Below are 24,555 nucleotides of genomic sequence, written 5' to 3'. Positions count from 1 at the left end.
TTGCTAGGCTCGTTAAGCTTAACGAGCCGAGCCCGATTTAAGCCAGGCTCGGCTCGGCTCGGCTCGTTAAGGCTCGTATAAAACAATATAGTAACTTTTTTCCGTATTCGGTCAGTAGGAAAAAAAGAATAGTAATAAATATAATTTGAAACAGCTGTATGCATATATATAATTTAAATATAATACAAGAGGAAACATTTGTAAACAGCTGTATGCATAATCATGACTTTTTTCCGTAATTGTCATATCTTACAAACTTTTGTTCGTATTTTTCCGGTAATTGTCATAACTTTTGAACTCTTTTTCGTAATTTTTCATTTAAAACTTTACACCCGTTAGATATTTTACTTTTTTCCGTAATCATTACTTTTTATCTTCTTTTGCTATTGCTAGCGACCTTTGCGAGACACCTTTTTCTTTTTTAAATAACCCAACCAGCAAAACTCGATAAGGCTCGCGAGCGGCTCGCGAGCCTAGCCGAGCCTGACCGAGCCGAGCCGAGCCGAGCCTGGTTCGAGCCCGAGCCGAGCCCGAGCCTAACGTTTTAGCTTAACGAGCCGAGCCGAGCCTGGCCAAGCTCGGCTCGGCTCGGCTCGTTTACACCCCTAGGTTACACTGTATGCATTGGTTTGTGTGGAGATTGTGGGACCAACTCCATTAAATCATGAAGTAATAGTGGCCCCAACTGATGCATGGTTTTGAGTTGAGATGGTGAGAGCCACCCAATGACCCTTAGACCTGGCAAACAAGTGGGCGACCCGACCCATACGGGTCCGGGTCAAACGGGCCGGGTTGTAATGACCCGGAAAATTTTACGGGTCACGGATCTTGGACCTGCACCCGGCCCGTACGGGCAGCGTCGACCCGCGGGTCACCCGTATTTTTTTAAGAATTTTGGTTGTTTTCTTAAAAAAAACCCCTGGCACGTGCCACATCTTCTGAAAAGTCTTTTCATTCCTTTAAACATGAATTGTGTTCAGACTTTAATGCTTTTTTATGTCAAATCACGTTAAAAGTAGGCGCATTATCCTACCAGGGGTGAAAAAATCATCACCCGGAGAAAATTTCTCTTTAAAGAAAAAGGTCAAGCTCCAAGTTTGTAGTTAGAGCCATGATTTTAAATTTCGACCAAAATCTGAAATTGGGACCGAAACCGAAATTTCCCGAAATTTGATATTTCGCAAAATACGAAATTTCCCGAAATTTGATATTTCGCAAAATACCAAATTTCGGAATTTCAGAAATTTCGGTAATTTAGGTCTGAAATTTTGAGAAAATGGCATTTTTTTAAATAAATAAATAAATGTTACAAAATTTCGGTCCGAAATTTCGGAATTTCGAAGCTTAATACCAAATTTCGGAACGTATGTATCTCCTAACTAACGACTTTTCACCTTAAAAGCCGGAAATACCCCATCTGCTTTTGCAACGGGGTCACGGGCCCGTCTCCTCTTTATTGTTTCGAGGAAAATGAGAAAATCGTCACCAACCTCTCTTGCTATAAAACCACGCCCCCGCTCTCTCTCTCTCTCTCTCACCAAATCCTAATATACCGAAACTCTTTTCCCACATAACACAAAGCTGCATACTCTACAATCGAACCAGGCATCCATGGCGGTGAACATAACCTCCATCAAGGCCTCATCAAACGGCGTATGGCAAGGCGATAACCCACTAAATCATTCCTTCCCTCTCCTCATAATCCAAACCACCTTAGTCCTTCTCCTTAGCCGTTCTCTATCCTTCCTCCTCAAACCCCTCCACCAGCCCAAAGTCGTTGCAGAAATCATTGTAAGTATTTCTCTCACTCGTCCAGTATTTTAGAAAAAAAAGTGTACGGCTTACACCATAAGATGATCCAAACCATCCATTTAATTGACCACAGCCCAAAGTCATTGCAGAAATCATTGTAAGTATTTCTCTCACTCGTCCAGTTTCTTAGAAAAAAAATAGTGTACGGCTTACACCATAGGATGATCTAAACCATCCATTTAATTGACCACAATAAATAAGTTGTGCCCAAAAAATCATATTCATAGGATGATCTATAGAGGAACTGGATCCTAGCCCTATGATCTATAGAGGGGCTAGGATCATCCTATGGAAATGATTTTCTGGGTTCAACATATTTACATTACAACATATGTACGAGTCGGCCCCGGCCCACCCGTTTCCCAGGTCTAGTTACAGCCCATGCTAGGATCATCCTATGGAAATGATTTTCCGGGTACAATCTACTTAAGCTGCAGCCCATCAAATGGACTATTTGGATCATCATATAGCGTAAGTCATATAGTTTTTTTAAACTAAAATAAAATAGGAGCTTACACCATATAAAATCTCTTCTTTTTTTTTTACCTCTATTTAATGTTTTTTATTTTGCAGGGCGGGATTTTGCTGGGTCCATCCGCCCTAGGGCGGAACAAGCAGTACTTACACAGAATCTTCCCTTCATGGAGTCTCCCAATTCTTGATACAGTGGCGAGCATTGGGCTCTTATTTTTCCTCTTCCTCGTCGGACTAGAGCTGGACTTGAACTCTATCCGTCGCACCGGACGCAAGGCAATCACCATTGCCGTTGCCGGAATCTCCATCCCTTTCATCACCGGCATCGGAGTCTCGTACGTCCTCCGTAGAACGGTCTCCGGCACCAATCAAGTTGGGTACGGACAGTTCCTCCTCTTCATTGGTGTTTCTCTCTCCATTACCGCCTTCCCGGTGTTAGCCCGTATTTTGGCCGAGCTCAAATTGTTAACGACAACCCTCGGCGAGACCGCCATGGCCGCCGCGGCCTTCAATGACGTTGCGGCTTGGGTCTTACTTGCACTCGCCGTGGCTCTCTCCAATAATGGTGGGGCCCACAAGAACCCCCTGGTATCCTTGTGGGTCCTACTCTCCGGAGTCGCGTTCGTCTGCTTCATGCTTGTTGTCATCCGTCCGGCGATGATGTGGATCAGCCGGCGGGGGTCATCGACGGAGAACGAATCCTTTATCTCCCTCACTCTCTTGGGAGTACTCGTGTCGGGTTTCGTTACGGATCTTATCGGGATACATTCGATTTTCGGGGCGTTTGTTTTTGGGTTAATGATACCGAAAGATGGGGAGTTTTCGGGGAGACTGATTGAGAGGATTGAGGATTTCGTGTCGGGTTTGCTCTTACCACTTTACTTTGCATCGAGTGGTTTGAAGACTGACGTGGCAAAAATTCATGGGGCGGAGGCGTGGGGCCTACTGGGTTTGGTGGTGGGGACGGCTTGTATCGGGAAAATATCGGGCACGTTTTTCATAGCGATTTTGAATAAGATTCGGGCGAGGGAAGCCCTGACGTTAGGGGTGCTGATGAATACGAAAGGGTTGGTGGAGCTCATCGTCTTGAACATCGGCAAGGAAAACAAGGTGAGAACGCACCCCTGGCGTATGTTAGTTTTTTGCTTTATGATTTTGCTAACGTCAGCATAGTTTGGTAATGATAAATTCGCACCGTGTAGGATATTTCGCACCCCATTAACGGGAAATATTTATTTCACGTTAATTGGGTGAGAATTATCCTGCAGGGGGTGAGAGTTTATCATCACCCTAAACATGGTGGTTATGACTTATGACTACCAATTCAGGGAGTATGCGGCCCCCACCCCTAGAGGTGGCATGTGTATGAAGCAACGGCTAGGATCATTCATTGATTCTTTAGGTGATTGATCGGACGGCACCGATCTGCTCTATGCCGTAGCTCACCATGCATGGTGTGTGTGGGGTGCTTGAATTGATTACTAAGCTTACCGGGGCCTACCATCTCATGCTGGATCATTGCCGTTGATTCATGGCATGCTATATTCAGATTTTGACCATTACCAATCATGTGGTCAGGATCGTCTGATTGCTGCAATGATCCATCATGGTGGGGTCGGCTGGTCAAATAACCACTCAACTCCCAATTGATAGGTAGAAGTTTCAATAAACTCCTTTTAACAGAATATCCTTTCTACCTGTTTTTGGCACTTGATTATTTTTTGGATTTTTCCCTTTTTCACATTCTGGAAAGTATGAGAAGCTTGACCTGCCCGCCCCCCCGCCCCCCCCCCCCCCCTCTCATACTACTAACTCTTGTCATAAAACATAGAATTTTAAGTGGGTTAGAGTTCCCATTTCTAATTTTTGCTCGAGTTAGATTGAATTAGAATTCGAAAAAGCCAACACAATTTAATTTCAGGTTGGGTTAGGGTTGAGGCCTAGGACAACCCAACCCGACCCGAACTGAATCCCTGCCTCCCATAATTTTATTGTAATTTTTAAAATTGCAAGATTATGATTTTTTTCGTATTTTTTGTATTTTTGTGCTCGGCTAATCTGACGCAAGTAACCCAGCCCAGTTTGAAAAATTGGGGTAGACGTGTTGGGCTAAGGTTGAGAGACTTAAAGACAGGTTAGATATTAGAATTGAGAGATTTAGAGACGGGTCCGGTTAGGGTTGTCTGGGTTTTGTTAGGGTTATCCCTCCTCGAGGCTCAAGTTGGGTCAGGTTAGAGTTCGGGTAATGCTATATCGGATTGGGTTAGGATTGGGCTCAACTATGCCTCAACTTGCACCCATCTATTTTCATCGTGCAACCAAACAAGCCTGTAATTATTTTTTATGAAGTCGAAGGGGCACGTTTGGCAACCATGACAAATTATTCCATTGAATATCCATGGGCCCAAACAGGAAATCGGAGCAAAGGAGGGATGAAGATAGACTTAGAGGGCACATGTGGAGAAAGCATGTGAAATCCCTAAGGGTCCATTCACTTGTTTTCTAGGAAAAGGAAAGGAAAGGAATCGGACGTGGCAGAAAGGAAAGGAAAGGAAAAGAAACTATGCAGGAAAATGAATCCTGTGCCTGTTCACTTGTGCAGGAAATCTGAGAAATCCAGAGAAAAGGTTTCCTAAACCTGTTCACTTGCCAATTCAACTGTATTGGGAAAACTAAACAGAAAAGTCACATCAAACCATATTTCATAGTCTGACATGTTTTTTTCCAGGTGATGAAACCACAGGGGCATGATGAAACCAAAAACAAAAAACTCATTTTTTCCTAATACCTACCCCAAGAACTGAAACCAAAATGCAAGGGAAACCATAGATCCGAATCACTTGAACTTCCAAACCCTAGATCCCAAATCATAGATCCTAGCTGTGTGAAAAAAATCCCAAACAATACCAATCGAAACCCTAGACCCTTTGCAACAGTTTTAGAAGAAAAAAAAGGGGGGAAAATGAGAACTACAGTTAACAAAAACAACATCAATGGTGAAAAATCAGAAAGAGAGAGAGAGAGAGAGCCGCAATTAGAGAGTGATGGTCTCACCGAGGTTTGAAGAGGTTGCCGGAGTGTAGAGGGCGAGGGACAGAGAGAGAGGGCTGAAACCCAAAAAAAAGCGATAAATCAGAGAGAGAGAGAGAGAGAGAGAGAGAGAGAGAGAGAGAGAGAGAGAGAGAGTACCTTGCGGGAGTTTATCGCCGGAGATGAGCTACATGCAGAGGATGAGGAGGGAGGAGGCTTCGAACGTGTGAAAAATGAGGCTAGGGCTTCTCGTGAAAAAAGAAGATGAGGCCCGACTTTTTTTCCCGAGAACCAAAGTCCTCCGATTTTGATCGGAAGCCTCTTCTCGCATTTGAGGGAAAATCGGAATTTCCACGTCATTGTTTATTACAACCACGTCGGTAAATCATCTTTCTCATGACTCCAAGTGAACACCGAAAAAAGCAGTATCTCGGGAAAATAAGCGCACTTTCTTTTCTCTCGACAGGGGCGGGAATGCAAGTGAACAGGGCCTAAGACAGTGAACAAAATTAAGCTACTTCAAATTGGGTTTTTTTTCACCTGGGCTTTTCATGCTCCCTTCGCACCCACCCAGCCACCCTCTCAAATCTCTCCCACTCTGCTCGTGTCTCACATCTGGACCCACTAATATTCCATGAATTACTTTTTCATCATTGCCAAAGATGCCTTAAATGAGTTTAAAAATGATTCATTCAATTTTATATTTTAAGGTTGCACCATTTTGCGAACTTTTGTCAAGACTGCAATGCTCTGAAAAACAGATGATCTGAATCCAAATGTCTCATTCTCCTTTTTCCAAGACAACTTTAGGAAGCCCAAAGATTCAAAAAAAAAGGGGTGACAGTCATACGGTGACACATTTTATATCACTGTTAACAGTGGCACAAAGCTGACAGTAGAATCTGCTTTGTTGTAGTGCTCCCTATATCACAATCACATTGGAACTGTAGGCTTAATTTTTAGGATTTCAATTTTAGGAGAGAGGGAGATGATTTTTTTGCGCCCCGTGTAGGATTATGCGCCCCCATTTTACGTGAACTGTGGCAGACTATAATGCTTTTTTTGACATCAAATAACGTTAAGAGAGAGAGAGAAGAAGGGGGGGCGGGGGCAGGGGCGGGGGCGCAATACTCCTAAAGGGGGGCGAAAGAATCATCGCCCTAGGAGAAAATATGATTTACGGAGTTTTATATGGTGACAAAGCATGAAGTCCCCTGCAGGCGGCACACCCTTGATATTTGATAAAACATTAGCTCACTTTTTAAGAGGCTGCTGTTGGATCAAATATCAAGAGTGGTACTTTTTTATACCGCTCACACGGGGACTTCTAGGCCGGGCAGCTTCTCTTCTTACTTTTTTCCCCATTTTCTACAGAAAAAAGTTGACACGAAATGATTAAATAAAAGAAATGATTTCAGCACTACACTGTTTTGATAAAGATGTGCGACACATCTTGTCGTTTAGTATTTAAATTTTAAAGGCTTTGCGCATCTTTATCATAACAGTGTAGCACTGAAATCATTTCCCTTAAAAGAATCGCCCTTTTGTGATGGTATTTATGGTACCAAGTTTCCATACTTATCTTGGTAAGTACCAGATTTCCTCCACATATGAGAATTGGTTTCTATATTGGCTCTCCGACCTTATAGGAAAGTAGCCATCCTCAATGGGGACTCTCCTTAGGGGCGCCTTCTTGCTTAGGAGACGTTGCTAAAACCGGAGAAATTAATGGAGAACCCCACTTGCACTGGTACTCTATGTGTCGCGTGCTCATAGGAAGTGTGGATTTTACCCCTAACATGCCTCACATTAAATCATCTTTATAGGGTGATCCTAACCCTCCTATCTATAGAGGTTGTTATACTGTGCAGTCCCCTTACAAAAGAATGGTTAGATCATCCTACAGGGATGATTTATGGGGTACAACCTATTTATGTTGTGGCCCAACGAATGAACGGTTCGGATCATCCTACGAAAATAATGAACTTCAGGCACACAATCAGCCTATAAAATCTCTCAAAACATAATCAATTTCAAGAAATTAAAGGACATAAAAATAAGGTAGAATTTATCAATTTGAGAACATCAAAACAAGCTCTAACTCACACTTCTTGTGCCCCCACAGGTATTGAACGATGAGATGTTCGCCATCCTCGTCTTGATGGCTCTCATAACCACATTCATGACCACTCCTACCGTCATGGCCATTTACAAGCCGGCACGTGGCATCTCGCCTTACAAACACAGAAAACTACAATCGGACCCTCTAGACAAAGGGAGCAAAGAACTCCGGATCCTAGCATGCCTCCATGGTCCCGCTAATGTCTCTTCCATAATCAACCTAATCGAGACGATCCGAGGTGGGACCGCCCTCTCACCTCTCAAACTCTACATAATGCGCCTAGTGGAGCTCACGGAGCGGTCCTCATCCATAGTGATGGCGCTCCGGGCCCGAAAGAACAAGACAAATGACCAAGTCGCGGTTGCATTCGAGGCCTACGGGCAATTGGGACGGGTCAGGGTCCGGCCCATGACGACCGTGTCGGCCATGGCAACCATGCATGAGGATGTGTGCAATGTGGCTGAGGAGAAACGTGTGGCCATGGTGATCTTGCCTTTTCATAAGCATGGGAGGGATGGTGATGGGTCTATGGAGAATGTGGGCCCGGAATGGAGAGCAGTTAACCAAAGGGTGCTAAAGGAGGCACGTTGTTCGGTTGGGTTGTTGGTGAACCGTGGGCTTGGTGGACCCCAACAGATGAAGCCCATCGACGTGGCCCATCGGGTATGTGTGTTGTTCTTTGGTGGGCCCGATGACCGGGAAGCTTTACAGATAGGAGGGAGGATGACGGAGCACCCAGGCGTCAAGGTTAACGCCGTTAGGTTTGTGAGCTGGAAAGAGCATGTGGGTAACGGCGTTAAGTTGCTGCCGTCTGAGGGCAGTAGTAGGTACAACTTCTCTACGGCTGTCGTAGATCCGGAGAGAGAAAAGGTAAGTTTTCTACTTGTTATTTTTAGGGTGATGATCAAGTCGCACCAATCCAGGATGATTCACACCCCTTTTACAAGTAACAAAGCCTTAAAGTCTGCCACAATTCACGTTAACAGGGGTGCGAATTTATCATTTCTGACCTCTAGGGGTGTAAACGGGTCGAATTCGGAGCGGATATAGCTATATCCAAATTCGATTACAGTATACACTATCCGAATTCGGATTCGACGGATATTTAATATCTATTACCGAATTCGTATCCGTCGGATATTGTTCGAATTCGGATATTATCCGTATCCGTTTATTCAGTAAATTCGAATATTTTATTGCGGCACTTTATCTTTTTTCTCCTACTTACTCGAATGAATTTTTCAAACCCTAAAATTAGACTTCTACATTCTCTTCACAAAATTAACTCTCAAACCCTAAAATATATGAGATCCTCTTCTTCCTTTTAAATCAAAGGCAGAGAGAGAGAGAGGGAGGCGATGGGGATGGATGATAGTGTTGGTAGTGGTCTTTGGGTTTTTCCTTTTTTTTTGTATATGATGGAATGGGTTTGGGTTATTTTGGTGGAATGAGTTTGGGCTATTTTTGTTTTTATTTTATTTTTTCTAAAAAGAATATTCACTTTTCTTATAGAAACAAAAGATAGTGTGTCATTACTAAAAATAAATATTAATGATATTATTAATAATAAATAAAAAGAATTTACTTTTCGGATTCGGATGTTAAACGGATCGGATATACCATTTACTAGATTCGCATCCGCTAAGAGCCGGATATCTCATAAACGGATTCGGATAATATCCGCTTGAAACGGATTCGGATAATATTCGCTTTAAACGGATTCGGATGCGGACGGTAATCGAATTTCCGAATATCCATTTACACCCCTACTGACCTCCCTAATTTATTAAACATTTTTTTCTGGGATTTGCTAGGGAACATCACAGAAGGCATTTCACATAAGAGCAGAGAGCAGCTACGTAGGCTCACTTTTCAACAGATTTTGTCTTATTCATTTCTCATCTTAGGTGGTTGCAGTTTCATGAAACAGCGGGGTCGCGAAATGCCTTCTGGGATGGTCCCTAGCAAACCCCTTTTTATTCTCTTGGATGTGCCCTGCGATGTGGGAGACTATATTTTGATATTTTCACTACCTTTCTTTGTCTTTTCTGAAAACCTGCAAGCAATGCCAGGATATACGGAAGAAGTATTTGTCTTTCAAAAAGACAACAAACAAAATGGGTGAAAAGAGTAAAAAAGGAGGGGTAGAAATATTTATTCCCATGCTATCTTAGTAAGTAGGTGCCCTTTGTTTGCATGGTTACAAAACTTAAGGTATGCTAAACTCAAGAGCGTCCCTGCAAAAATGAGCTGAGAGGGCTCCCCCATTGGCTGCATGTCACCATTGCATACCTCAACAAATGTTTTCGAATACCTTAAAATTTTGAAAAATCTCACAGTTTTTGGCGAACATGTTTCCAATTTCAAATTTAGTATTTTAAATCTCGTGAGAATTTCAAAATAATTGAGACGTTGTAATGAGAGCTAAAGTCGTATCATAAAATACAAAATGCATGCATCAAATCATCTTCTTATTTAGTAAAGTAAGTAGATATACGAAAAGAGATGTTTATGTTGTGTGCGCCTTAACTCCAATAATTTTCAAAAAAAACACTAGGGGCCTACTTCATTGGATAATCTAAACCGCTTATTTGTTGGGCCACAGCACAAATAGTCTGTACCCGTAAATCATCTCCATAGGATGATCCTAACCTGAGCCAGAAAGTACAGTAGGGACCTACTACATTGGATAATCTAAACCGAATATTTGTTGGGCCACAGCATAAATAGTATGTACCACGTAAATCTCCATAGGATGATCCTAACCTGACTATTTATGCTGTGGCCCAACAAATAATGGAGATGATTTACGGGCTCAGGTTAGGATCATCCTATGGAGATGATTTATGGGGTACATACTATTTATGTTGTGGCCCAACAAACAAACGCTTAGATCATACTATGTGCCCCCACTGTACTATTTGAAAAATAGTGGACTTCAGCGCACACATCATATAAAAGATAGTTGTGTTTTAAATAAAACCTTATAATGTGTTTTTTTTTTTTGGGGAAAATTTCCCGAATTCTCCCTAGACATTTCTCAATTTTTGAATGCCAAACTATCCCCAAACCTAAACTTTGTAACTATGCTTATTTGACGCTTTTTAAAGAGTCCCCTATTAACGTAATCTAACATGCGCCATGGTGCACATTTTCTTCGACACAGGAGCTTGACGAAATGGCAGTGGCAGAACTCCAGAGGAGACAAGGGTTGGCGGGATATGAGGAGAGGACGACAAGCAACATTGAGGAGACTGTATTAGAGATCGGTAGGAGTAGGGAATACGAATTGGTTGTGGTGGGACGGAGTCGGTTTCCATCAGCCATGGTAGCAGAGTTAGCAGACCGATCAGCTGAGCATGCCGAGCTCGGACCTATCGGAGACATCTTGGCCTCCTCTGGCCATGGTGTGGTGTCGTCCGTGCTCATAGTTCAACAACATGACGTTGTTCATGCAGATGTAGTGCATGCATCAAAGGCTATTGATGTCGAAAATGGTACCACAACCTCAATGTGATTGGAGAATTATAAGCCAATTCGTAATATTCTGAATTTGATAAGGGCGCGTCTTAGAAAATGCATGTGTCTTTACCGTCCATCTGGGATAGGGCATCATGAATGTGGTGGTGTCGAGATCTTCATATCATTCTATCATGTAAAGTTTTAAGGGGTATGTTAATAGCTTTTTAGTTTTGCACTTTGTTGGTGGTGGGGATAGGGCATCACCAATTCAGTTTCTTTAAGTTCTATTGCCATGAGATCTACCGGAAATGTGAGAAATTAAAATTTCAGTTTGATTTTAGTTTAGTTTTTTTGTTAATACTTCAAACTTACTTCTAATCGGTAAGTCAGGTGAGTGGATCGTCAAGGTTGAATATCAGAGGGCAACAACATTCTAATATGGTTCGTAGCTGCGTTTTTTAAGTTTAATTTCTTAAAGGGTCTAAATTGAAATCTTAGTTTCATTTTATGAGAAATTATATGCTGGCCAACCGTTTGAAAACAAGGGCAGAGAGAGAGAAAACTCCCCACACTTGATTTCCTATCCAGCAAAATGTCAAAAAAGGAGGCTTTTGTTGGATCAGAAATCAAGGGTGGGGGTTCTCTCTCTCCACCCTTCTTTCCACGGGGTGAGGCACCATATAAAATCTCTCATTTTATAGAATTATATTTAGTTTGGATCATCCTACGAAGTGGGCCCACTGAACTTTTTGAAAAATACCAGACTACACGCGCACTCAAAATATAAAATCTCAAGTTAATAACATCTCCATCTTAATAAAGAATCATCGGGCCCAACTGGACTTCAACCTAAGTCAATAATCTGCAATAATTGAACAATTGAAGCTGTCTAATTTTGGAAGTGGGTTCACACCTTCAATAGTTTGGATAGGCTATTAGTTGGGTCCCGTGATTGGATCCCTTGAAACTTTAAAAAATACATACTAGAATCCATAGTCCACAAGGCTTTAGGTAGTGTTTATGTCCAAGTGAAACGACACACCCAAACAAAAATGAGACATTTGTTATGCTGAGTTCTTATATGATGCAACCCCTTATAGTCCTTTATTTTTCAAAAAGTAGGATGATCAAAACCGTCGATAAGATGGAACACAACCTAAATAGTTTTTTCCCCAAAAATCCATAACCTCTATAGATCAGAGGGCTAGGATTATCCTTTGGAAATGACTTTTGGTGAACAACCTATTTATTATGAGAAAAGAGTGTGTAGATAAGTTATCTACACACTAGCTTAAAATACAGTCGAGGCCACATTGTTTGGGTGATCTAAAGCAAACTGGCATGTCCAGTGACTCATGTTTATTGGACCGACGGCACGAACACAGTGGTCTCTGACCAGGAACCAATTCGAATTTGGATCTTGACATGTCGGTGGTTTTCATTAGATGGAAAAAAAATGGAGGGCGCTGTCCCAGGTAAATAAACACCAAAAAGTGTTAAAAATGGCGTCGCCCGGACTCGAACCGGAGACCTTCAGTGTGTTAGACTGACGTGATAACCAACTACACCACGACACCGTTTGATGCTTCAAAAATTGAGTTTTTATATTAGCGCTCAATGAGAAATATTTCATCCACGAATTTCACTCTTTCCACGCCTTTCCTTTTTCTTTCTACAACTTCTGCGAAACCCTAACCCTAATCCTCTCTCTCTCTCTCTCTCTGGTTCTGGATTTGTTGAAAATGGCGAGTGCATTGGACATGTCGCTAGACCATCTGATCAAGAACAACAAGAAATCTGGTGTTGTTAATTTCAGAGGCAGAGGCATAGGATCCGGTCCCGGTCCGACTCGTCGCTTCTCCAATCGCGGATCCAATCGGACTCCGCCTTATTCCATTGGAAAGGTCAGCTAGGGTTTATGTTCACGATCGATTTTTTATTTATTTTTTCCTTAATTTTCTGACTCTCTCTCTTTCTCTGTTGGATGGAGAATAGCCGGGTCAAGTATCGGATCCATTAACGGATTTATCGGGCCGGGCTTCTCGAGGATCCGTGATAGAGACAGGAATGAAGCTCTACATATCTAACCTAGATTACAGTGTATCAAACGAGGATATCAAGGTAAGATTTTTCTTTCTTGTTTTTTCTATTTTGTATTGTATTGTCTATCTACTTTGCTTTTTATTTTTTATTTCCTATTAAAGGATTGCTTGCAATTTCTTTTCTTTTGCGAATTCGAGTGTTATTTGTTTCCTTTTTTGACAGAGGTTTTTGCAATTTCATTTTCATTAAAACAATTTATGAATTTAAAAGCACACTCAGATCAATTTACTATTTTGCATACTTGATCCGAATACTGTATTTCAACAGATTGCATTGGTTGAATAAGATTCAAGCGCGATTTAATTGGAAGAATGTCTTTCAAAACTATTTTAAATTATCATTTTGAAACCAAGCTAGAGAAGGTGGAAAATCACTTATACATGTGACTGGGAATTCCTAAAGCCCACTTCTGAATCCAATTTTTCACAGCTTGATCCAATTTAGGCATGGCATAATCCTTGAATTTTCTAATGGTGATATAAATAAGAATTTGGTTGCTTATATCTGATCTTTGGATTGCATTGAAGCTGTCGATACCTTACATTGTCAATTGAACAAAACAAAACCAGTGAAATGTGTAAATCGACTGTATTTCTTCAGGAGTATTTTAAAGTTATGTGGGCGTTAAATAATCTCAGCAATCAATCAGCACACAAAAACCAATTAAATCCTTAAAAAAAATGTTCTTTTCTTCGTGACAACATGGAACCATTGGAAAGGCATCGCTCTCTCTCTCTCTCTCTCTCTCTCTCTCTCTCTCTCTCTCTCTCTCTCTCTCTCTCTCTCGTAATAACATGAGAATATATGCACACACACTTAATATTATGTAATATAATATGATATGATGTATTATAATATGATATAATACAAATGGAAGAAGAAAATGTAGGTACCTGATTTTCACTTCTTAAAATCAAGGGCAATGGATGTAGTAAGAAGTTGAGATTTCAAACCTTCAATCCTCTTTCTCTTGTTTCCATGGTCTCATATGTACCCAAAATTTCAAAAATTTGTCAAATTCCTTTTGGTTTTTTTTTATCCACAAGACATAAATTAACAGTTTTTGGTTTTTTTATCCACAAGACTTAAATTAACAATTTCTAGCAGTAAATCTCTAAGCTATAGTATGTGTAAAGCGAATCCCCCTTCCTTTTGAGGATGACATCCACGGACTATTTCCGAAATATAACTACTTATATATTTCATTTTTTCCCTGCGAATCCCCCTTCCTTTTGAGGATGACATCCATGGACTATTTCCGAAATATAACTACTTATATATTTCATTTTTTCCCTTTTAGTTTTAGTTTCATTTTCTCCCTCCCTCCCTCTCTCTCTGAAAAATATCTCCTCATATATCTGCCCCTCCCCACCTCTCTCTGTGCCTCACTATTATATGGGAATATTTTCCAACAACTCCATGATCGATAACTTTATGTTTAATCTGCTAGTTCCCTTTCTATATAAACTGTATATTGATTTTCTATTGTTAACATCACAAGTTCTTAACTGGTGTTGTGAACTGGTATCGTTCAAAAAAAAAACAAGTTCTTAACTGGTTTTGGTTGTGCTTATTTGTGGTGGATGTGTCTGCTTGAACTTTGCAATTCCAAACAATGAGTTGATCACTATAAATTCGAGTTTTTGGGTTACCTAATACACGGTAAGCTCTGCAGGAACTCTTTTCAGAGGCTGGTGACCTGAAACGGTACTCAATCCATTATGATAGGAGCGGAAGATCAAAGGTATCTCCTGAAGTTTGGCATTTTCTTGCCATTCAAAAAAAAAAGTTTGGCATTGTGTGGTTTATCCAAGGAGATCTTTTGACCTGCCATGGTTAAGAAGATTCTTTCTTTTAGGGAACGGCAGAAGTTGTCTTTTCTCGGTGGTCAGATGGTGTAGCAGCTGTTAAGAAATACAACAACGTGGAGCTTGATGGCAAGCCAATGAAAATAGAGATTGTGGGAACAAATGTTATTACTCCTGCTGCTGTGCCTCAGGTTACAAATGGAATACTTGGAAACCCTAATGGAATTGGCATACTTGGAAACCCTAATGGCATTCCCAGAAGGTATGCTTTTTTAGCCATTGTGAAAAGATAATATTATTCTAGTGTCCACTCAAAAGCTTTAACATTGGACGAGATGTTCTGAATTTTGTAGTTTAATGCGCTTATGAGAAAGTGTGGTGCTGATTATCAAATATTTGTTTGATCCCTCATGTTAATTATATATTTATAATAGCTTGAATTATCTCTTGTTATGTCAAAAACTGAAAAATGAGGAGATTTCTTAAATAAGGAGACCTGATTTCTTGCTACCTACTGTTCAAAGTTTGTACGTTAAACATTTTCTTATGGGGTTGGCTTTATGGATTGCATTATTTATTGTATACATGATTGGACTGGTTGGAGCTATCATACTTTGGATGAGTAAGCCATCATGTTACTTTCAAGATTATTCCCCTAAGATGGGATCTTGTAGAAGAAAATTTTGAAGATTTCCTTTGAAGTGGCAATGGATGTTGAAGGTGAAGTACTCCATAGGCATGTTATTTAAGCTAAGGTAGAGGCGAGAGTCCTTTTGTTGTCATCAGTTCGCTTCTTGATTTTTTTTTTAACTCAGGTTCATAGTGAATGGAGAAAACATGGAGATGGTAGTCTGATAGATGCTTTTGCATGAGAACACTATGAGTATGAACTGAATCGCGCTTTGAGATTTGTTGGAAGAGTTTTGATTGTTTTGTTTATGGCTGAGTGAACTTCAAGCTATGATTTGTGGACACAGACATGAGTGTCGCGTGTCGACACGGACACGGCAAACCCCCAAACTTTAGAAACGGGGACACGGCTAAAATAAAAAGTATATGTGATCATGATTTGTGGATATGGATTCGTGTGTCCATTTTCGACATGGATACAAGTTGTCTAAATGAGGTAAACACAATACTCAATAAAAAAACATAATGTCACACCTGACACGGTATAAAAACATGTCCACACACCCACATTAAGTCTAACGCTTCCAGCAATACAAGTAAAAGTGTCCAAAGGAGTGTCGACACGTGTGGACACGGGTATCGTGTCGGACACAGCAGGACACGTGAGTCGGCAATAAATTCGAAGTGTCGGCCAAATCATAGACTTCAAGACATGTAGAACCAGATAAATGAGACCCATAAGCTGATCAGATGGACTCAAAAGAATGCACCAATTGGAGCATTGTTGGGCTATTGGAATTGGGTAGGCTGCTAGTGGCTTTCTGGTTGAGCGAAGGGCTGGTTCTGGCTTCACACGTGGTGAGAGGCTAATTTGTTCCGATTCCGCTCTAATGGACTTTCTGAGTTGTCAAACGCTGTTCTTTCCTGGTTTCTGATGGGCTATGTTGCATGGATTCTTTGCCCCCCTCTGCCGAATCCGTGTCGACACGTCTCCGCATCCGAATCGGACATGGATTCACGTGAGACACCCGGATTCTTGTCGTAGCCGTGTCTCACACAAATCCTTTTTTTTTTCGGGCGAATCCGATTCATCGTTGTCTCTTTTGAAATGCAAATCCTGTATATTTTCGCTTTAAACGTATTTTCTTCTTAACTTTTTTATTTGAAAGTACAACCCGTACTCTTTTAATAAAAACCCTAGTGCCTTGACCCTCGAACGTCGACCCCCTTCCTCCTTAAACTCTCTTAATACAAAACTCGCCTCAACCGTCTACCCTTAAATTTTTCATGTATATATATATATATATGGGGAATTCTAGACTGAAGGGAGCCCTTGCAAAAAGGAGGTGAAAGGGCTCTCCTATTGGCTACACATTATCATCATGCATTAATAACGGCTGAAAAGTCAAACATGATGGTGATGTGCAGCCAATGGGGGAGCCCTTTCACCTCTCTTTTGCAAGGGCTACCTTCAGTTTAGACTTCCTCTCTCTCTCTCTCTCTCTCTATATATATATATATATATATATATATATATATATATATATATATATATATATATATATATATGAGGAAATGGTTTCTGCACTCGAGCACAGAAACAGGGGGGTGGGGCCATAGTGGGGGTGATCCAATGCATTCATTTAGAAGGCTCCATCATGGATGGGGGGCCTACCAAAAATCAGCTCCATTGGATCACCAATGGGTGTCCATTTGTGGGGCCAAAAGTGGAGAGTTACTGTTTGTCCACAAATCTGTCCATTTTTTGCCTCGCAAATGGACACCCTAAGGTGATCCAATGGAGCTGATTTTTGGTGGACACCCTACCCATGAAGGGGCCCATCAAATGAATGTTGTGGATCCCACCCAAAATGTGGCCCCACCCTGTTTCTGTGCTCGAGCACAAATAATCTTATCTGCGCTCGAGCTCAGAAACCATTTCCTCTCTCTCTCTCTCTCTCTCTCTCTCTCTCAATATATATATATGAGGAAACTGAGCTCACCAAACTTATGGTGAGCTAGCTTGCCCAATCACATGGGTCCCACATTTTGGGGAGTGATCCAAACCATTCATTTGCAAGGCCTTATCATAGATAGGGGGTGTACCAAAAATCAGCTCCATAGGATCATCCTAACCCCTCCATTTGTGGAGGACAAAAATGGGGCAGATTTGTGTCTGTCCATTTTTGTCCTCCACAAATGGAGGGGTTAGGATGATCCTATGGAGCTGATTTTTGGTACACCCCCCATCTATGTAAGGGACTTTCAAATGAATGCTTTGGATCATCCTAACAAAGTGGGCCCCCATGTGATTGGGCAAGCTAGCTCACCATAAGTTTGGTGAGCTTAAGCTCACCAACAGTTTCCTCTCTCTCTCTCTCTCTCTCTCTCTCTCTCTCTCTCTCTCTATATATATATATATATATATATATATATTATTTTATTTTTTTTATTTAATTTTATTTTAAAATTACCGAATCCGAATCCTACTTTTTGGGGTTTGCTGAATCCGACACCTCGAATCCGTCGACACGCGAATCCATGCAACACTGCTGATGGGGTTTGTTTATTAATTTTTTCTTTACTTATCATGAAAAATAAGTCCAATCCCCTCCCATATCGCCAAGATATGGGAAATCCAAGCTCCTCCCAAGGTTTGTGCATTTTGTTGGGCTGCGGTGCGTGAGAGAATTCAAACAATTTGACTTCTTGAGGGATCGGGAGAGGGGGATCATTGACCACTGTGCTCTATGCCTAGAGGAAGGGGAATCGGTGGACCATCTCTTCTTGCACTGTAGGGTTGCTAGAGAGGTGTGGAGCCGCATATTATCTAGATTTGATATATCTTTGGTATTCCCCGCTAAACTCATAGATGTACTGGTTAGTTGGCCATTCGTTCCGTGGAAAAAGAAAGGAAAGATCCTTTGGAGTGGTTCCTTCCTAGCAACGATTTTGGTGTTATGGAAAGAGCGAAATGCGCGTATTTTCAAAAGATACTCGAAGATATCACATTTCCTTTTTAATAAGGTGATTGCCTTTACTATCGCTTGAGTGAGGACATTGCCTTGCTTTAGATTTGTATCTGCTCATGACCTCTGGTTTGGTTGGAAGAGATCTGCAATGATTCAGAATGGGTGTCCGAGACTGGAAAAAATTGGGAGTCGCCCCCAAGTTCTTGAAGCTAAACTTTGATGGATCTGGCTTGGGGAACCCTGGACCTTCTGGAATTGGAGGAGTTCTTGGGGATGAGCATGGAGTCATGATTTGGACATATGCTGGTCCTATTGGTGTTGCAGATGTCAATGAAGCTGAAGTGCGTCCCGAGGAATCAAATTCCTTGAGAATGTAGCCCTAAATAAAGTGGTGATCGAGGGCAATTTGCTCAACGTGATATGATGGCTTAGAGGTTTCCGTCTGTTCCCCTGGAGATTTGCTCCATTTTTCGATGAGATTCAAGATAGGGTGGACGGATCTAATATTTCTTTCCTCCATGACAGGTGATCTGCCAATTAGGTTGCAGATAGATTTGCCAGGGAGGGTGTATCGAGGGCGGAGGTGGGGCTTTTTTATTTCCTCCCTCCTTGACTGCATCTTCCTTGCCCCAGTGTGGTCCTCTTGTACTTTTTACTTCTTTCTTCTTCTCTCTTCATTCTTGTAGAGACCTCCTCGATCTTTGCCTATGAATGAAAATTCTTTACCATTCAAAAAAAAACTTTATAATGAAAAGTAAATAACATGAGATTGAATTATAAATTTCGGCTGGCTTCCTTGCAGTGGTTTATGTAGCTTATTGATAACCACAAATGATGGTTCCACCATATGCATTTCAGTTTCATTGTACTGCAAGTTAGTTATTAAGACACCAGCCCAGATGAGAACCTTCTATCTAATTTCCTTTCTTGATATATTTTTCTCCTATGTACATCTCCACTTTGTCTCTAAAAGAGAAAAGAATAGGTTACGTATGCATTTCAGTTTCATTGTGCAGCAAGTTAGTTATTAAGACACCAGCCCAGATGAGAACTTTCATTCTGATTTCCTTTCTTGATATATTTGTCTCCTTTGTACATCTCCACTTTGTCTCTAAAAGAGAAAGAATAAGTTACACTTTATAATCCTAGATTACTAGGTGGAAAAAAAAGTGATCACGACATGGACTTCTTGTAGGGATACATTACTAATAGTTTTTGCACATGGGGGTCATATGTTGGTGAGAAGCAGCATGATGAAGCACAGTGGGTTTCTTGGAATACACATTGAATGCATAATTATTAGATCTGAAATGGCTGTCAACTATGATAGAGTTTCAGGGCAATGATGAAAGCTATGCATGATTGGTCTACAATTGGAAAATCTTCACTATCCTTACCTCTGGAAATGCAGTTATGCTCGTATCTTTTCCTATCCACTTAGATTTCAGTCATATGGCCAAACCACTGTGTGGATCCCTAATAGCAGAGGGAGCACACTGTCCCGTCTAGGGCCCGACCCGTCTCTCCGTATCTCCCGACATTCGAGCGGTGCGTTCTTTGTTTATTGTTCTCTTGTTCCCTTTTGTTTGGGGGTGTGTTCGTGTCTGCGTTTCCTGTGAATTGAGATAAAGATCCGAATTTCACGGGAAAAGAGAGGTTCTTGGAGTCGCCACCTAGGTTAGGGCCTAGGACCCATGATGTGCATTTCTAGTGAATTTGGGATAAGAATCCGAATTTCACGAGAAAGACAATAACCAAAGTTGCCGTCTAATTTGGGGCCTAGACCCCTGATTAACTCTTTTTTCCGCATGGTCTTGTCAGAAATCTAGGTAAGAGATATGGTTACATGAGGGGAAGGTGTTAGGCACCCCTCATGCCTGGAAACCTGGTCTGTTGACTTGAATTGGTGGATGTGGGAAAAGTTTAGCAAAAATTGATTTTAAACTCTTATTACGGTTAAGCTTCTTCCTGAGTTGGGTTTTGAGCAGAAAGAAAGAGAATAATTACAAGGAAAGTGGTTTTTTGCTCTAAAATGATAAGGAAATAGCCAAATAAGATTTGCACTATATGACCTGGGGCAAATAGATCCTCAGATCTTATAGCTATCCTCTCAAAAATGTTAGTGCAAATGACATAATTTAAATAGCATAAAGTAAAGAAAATAGGGGATTTATGCTATAGGTTTGGGGCCAGAGGATCTCCAAACCCTGTAGCTACCCGCTACCGGTTTTGTAGTGAAAAGTACAGAAAACTGTAAAATTACCGAATCAAAGGGGATGGTGTTGCTCCAAATCCTTGGAAATTCGGCAGAACTTTGACATTCGGTAGTACATCAGAGGAGATTTTAGTAGAACTCCTACGTCCGGTGATATATGAGTAATGAAAAGTACAGACAGCTGTAAATATAGGTTGGTGCTGTTCGAAATCCTCAAAAATTCGGCAGAATTCCGACGTCCAGTGGTATATCCGAGGCAATTTCGGCAAAACTCTGACGCTCGATGATATATCATAAGAGATTTCGACACAAACTAGTTAGGATTAGTTTCTGGAAATCTCTCCAAGCTTCTCTGAACTTCTCTCTCTTTTTCTCTTTAGAGGTTTCTGAAACCAAAGGGAGAAAGGGGTGTGAATATCAAAGAGGGAGGGGTTAAAGACAAGAGGGTGCCGATATCAAATAGGAGGTAGGAAAACCAGAGCAAAAGGAGAAGGGGTGAAGAGGGGTAGTGTTGAAGTGTAAATGAAGAGGGAGGGGGAGGGTGCCCAAAATTGCTGCCAGCGATTTTGGGAGACCCCCTCGCGTCCCGATTTCGGTTCTTGTTCCCTGTTTTAGGTCTGGGTTTTGGTTTTGGATTTCCGGTTTTGGTTCTCTGTTTGTTGTTGTCTGGCAGGTTGTTTCTGGTTCCAGGAAGGTTGTTCCCGGTAGCCAAAAGGTGTTTCCGGTTCCCAAAAAGTGATTTCTGGTGACCGAAAAGTGGTTCTGGTTTGGGGGTTGTTTGACAAGTGGCTTTTGGCTCTAGCAAGGTTGTTCCTGGTAGCCAAAATGGTTTCTGGTGACCGAAAGGTGGTTCCGATTCCCAGAAATGGCTTTCGGTGGAGCTTTTGCTGAGTTTTGGTGATCGGATCTTCGGGATCTTGTGTTGCTGTGAAAAGCGGGTGCCGAGCTATCGGGCTTTAGGGTTTTTATCCTTGGGACCCCTGTTTGACCAATTCAGGACTCATTCAGAAGGTTTTGGCGAACCCAGATGGTTCTGGATGTAGGCTTGGTTGTCTTGTGGGTTTGGGTAAGTTTGTGTTGTTGAAAACCTAGAGAGATACTGAGAGAGATATGAAGAGAAAGACCAGAGAAGCTTCGGGACTCATCATAGGATTCATCATCGCAGCAACCTATCATTAGTCCTATCTTGACAAAATGGGGTGTCTACATATTGGAGGGTTACTCACCCGCTCTACACCTTAACGGTTGTATCAATTGAAAATAGGCTTTAATTGGTTTTTGTGTGCTGATTGTTGCTGAGATTCTTTAACGCCCACATAACTTTAAAATGCTCCTGCAGAAATACAGCCAATTTACACATTTCACTGGTTTTGTTTTGTTCAATTGCACATGTATGGTAATGGCAGTGTTTTTTTGTGTTTTTTGCTACCTGTGCAGCAATCAAATCGCACGGAGAAATAACGATCATATTTCACAGTTGTTTTGTTGCTTTTGCTCGAATGGTGGTGCACTTTTTGATACTCATTTACTTGTTACAAAAGATCTAACCTAATATCTTTTTATTTGATACAGTGCACCGGGAAGGGGTGCATCTATGGGACGGCCTCGAGGTGGTGGTGGTGGCCGTGGATGGGGGAGAGGGGGCCGTGGACGGGGGAGAGGAGGTCGTGGTGACCAGGTGGTATCTGCTAAAGACCTTGATGCTGAATTGGAGAAGTACCATTTAGAAGCAATGCAAATAAACTGAAACAATCACACTTCAACCTTGGGCTTCTTAGGGTCTAATACGGTGTTTTACTTATTTGGGTGATGCATAATGATGCAAATGTTTTGTGTATTTTTACTGACACAGTGCTTTTCTTTAGTATAGGAGACACAGACGGGAACTGTTGCTGGTTTATGGGGCTTGGGTTTTTCATTATTGTATCTCCTTTGAATTCGACATTGTGCTTGTGTTAATGGATGGCTGCCCGTAGACTCTGCCGGGCGCTTCATTTTGGTTTTGGTTCACTTTTTTTCCTTCTTACATCCCTCACAAGGTGAGCAAGAAAATGGAATTTTGTTCATGGTTCGGTGAGCTGGACTAGTAAAAGACTGCCCAAATGGGAGAATTGAAGAACGAGGCAGTTAAATATACAGATTTTCCATCAAGTGAAGGTAGTTTTCTTTCCATCTTCCATCTTTTCCCCTTTGGGAATGTAGTTTTATCTGTTTTGATTCGTAGATGCTGTAAAATTTTTGAGGGTATACTTGTTTATTAGGGTTACACTATGAGCTATTTGCTTCCCTACCTTCTGTTCATGGAAAATACTAACCATTTTAAGTTATGTAGATCAATACATTATCATCTGGATAAATTGATTTAATTTGGATTTATGAGTTGCCTGGCTTGTCTCCGGGTTGCTTTTGCCCTAATGTTTTTTACTCTCAGTTGTTTTGATGCTTCATCTGTGAGTGGAAATGATGAAGATGACATGATGAAATTTCTACTGGTCGGTATGGTTATGATCTCTGCTTAGATTCAAGTCGGGGTTGACATGATGAAATTCTACAGGTTGGTCTGGTTATAATCTGCTTAGGGGTGACATTATGAAATTCTACAGGTTGGTATGGTTATAATCTGCTTAGATTTAAGTTGGGATGACATGATGAAATTTCTACAGGCTAGTATGGTTATGATCTGCTTATATTCAAGAGGTTAGGGGTACAATATTTTCAGGAGTCCCATGGCTCCCCAAGGGCTCTGGCCTCAGTCATCTGAAGAAAGCAGTTCATTCTCCAGTGCTCTAGCAATTATGCACTCTAGACCATTACCATGTAGTTAAGAGTGGATCAATCCGCGGTGATGGGAACAACTGAATGAATTGAGGATCTCTATCAACATCGAAACGAAGAATGTACTTTATATATCGTTCTCCATGTCTCTAAACAGATGTACCTGGTCTGATATGATACTATATACAACATGAGAGGATGGAATGCAATGTAATATGTGAAAATCGACTAATCGGCCTGTGGGTGATTCTGGTTCTATCTTGGCTTGATCCTAGTTTTAATATTCTTTTCTTTTTGGGGCTAGTTTCTAGCTCAAGTATATCTGAATTCTAGGAGCAAAGTGAATTCTCTCCAAGCAATTATGTTCTGCCTGCTTAAGGCCATGTTTGTTTGAAATTATGACAACCGATTGTAAGTCCAAAATTTATTATTGGACTTAAAATTACATTTAAATTTGACTCCATTAATAGGTTTAGGGCTGACAATCGATTGTCATAATCTGAGACGAAGAGGGCCTAAAATGTATGGTGATAAGCTTAGAGAATTGTATGTATGTGTAGAGATATGAAAGATGACGAGAAATGGGTAGCATAAGAGAATGACAGGAAGATGGTACCCTTAGTTTGGGGGGGGGGGGGGGTGTCCAGTGTCATGTCTACTGTCCAAAATCACATGACTTGTATTTCTTTTCGGTCATTACTTTTCCCACTTTTTGCTCTAAGAATTGAAGGAAGATAATACATCAAGCTATATGCATAGGCAATATCTTCTTCCCCAAAGACAACATTATGAATCTAGAGCATCAGATTGCTTAGATGTATGATTACTGTTACGATTAATCTAATGGCAGCATTGGGACCCACATAGAATGTTTGTAATCAAGACCTCCGATTTGTAGATGTGAGTTGTGACCCCATGTGGTCTTCATCCCATGCCAAATGGACATCCTAGTTCATCTGATTAAAAATCAAGGGTCTAAAATCATCCAATCATCGTGGACCAATGGAGCTGGCCGGACTATTGCTTTTCTCCCAAAAGATATAGGGAGATGATTTTTTCACTCCCCCTGTAGGATAATACACACCCCTTTTAACGTGAATTGTGGGCAGACTTTATAACACTTTTCGACGTCAATTCACGCTAACAGGGGTG

At 41.2% G+C, this 24,555-nt stretch overlaps 2 protein-coding genes and 1 non-coding gene across 3 annotated transcripts; 2 read left to right on the top strand and 1 right to left on the bottom strand.

Moving 5' to 3' along the window:
* Positions 1-1,488: 1,488 nt before the first annotated feature.
* On the top strand, positions 1,489-11,227 carry LOC143884877 (cation/H(+) antiporter 20-like). Its single transcript, XM_077388717.1, has 4 exons — positions 1,489-1,791; positions 2,386-3,396; positions 7,442-8,308; positions 10,605-11,227. Exons 1-4 carry the CDS (start codon positions 1,612-1,614, stop codon positions 10,953-10,955), a joined length of 2,409 nt encoding a protein of 802 aa, XP_077244832.1. The 5' UTR covers positions 1,489-1,611; the 3' UTR covers positions 10,956-11,227.
* Positions 11,228-12,371: 1,144 nt separating this feature from the next.
* Positions 12,372-22,625, top strand: LOC143872848 (THO complex subunit 4B-like). Its single transcript, XM_077376770.1, has 5 exons — positions 12,372-12,804; positions 12,896-13,021; positions 14,679-14,747; positions 14,862-15,073; positions 22,201-22,625. Exons 1-5 carry the CDS (start codon positions 12,643-12,645, stop codon positions 22,373-22,375), a joined length of 744 nt encoding a protein of 247 aa, XP_077232885.1. The 5' UTR covers positions 12,372-12,642; the 3' UTR covers positions 22,376-22,625.
* On the bottom strand, positions 12,404-12,477 carry TRNAV-AAC (transfer RNA valine (anticodon AAC)). The gene has a single exon. It is a non-coding gene; the product is annotated as a tRNA-Val (tRNA).
* Positions 22,626-24,555: the final 1,930 nt, after the last annotated feature.

Source organism: Tasmannia lanceolata, unplaced genomic scaffold (assembly GCF_043159265.1).
Source record: "Tasmannia lanceolata isolate RefF3 unplaced genomic scaffold, GAP_Taslan_0.1 ptg000002l, whole genome shotgun sequence".
NCBI lineage: Eukaryota > Viridiplantae > Streptophyta > Magnoliopsida > Canellales > Winteraceae > Tasmannia > Tasmannia lanceolata.
The sequence above is the reverse complement of the archived record's forward strand: the minus strand, read 5'-3'. Positions and strand labels throughout refer to the sequence as shown.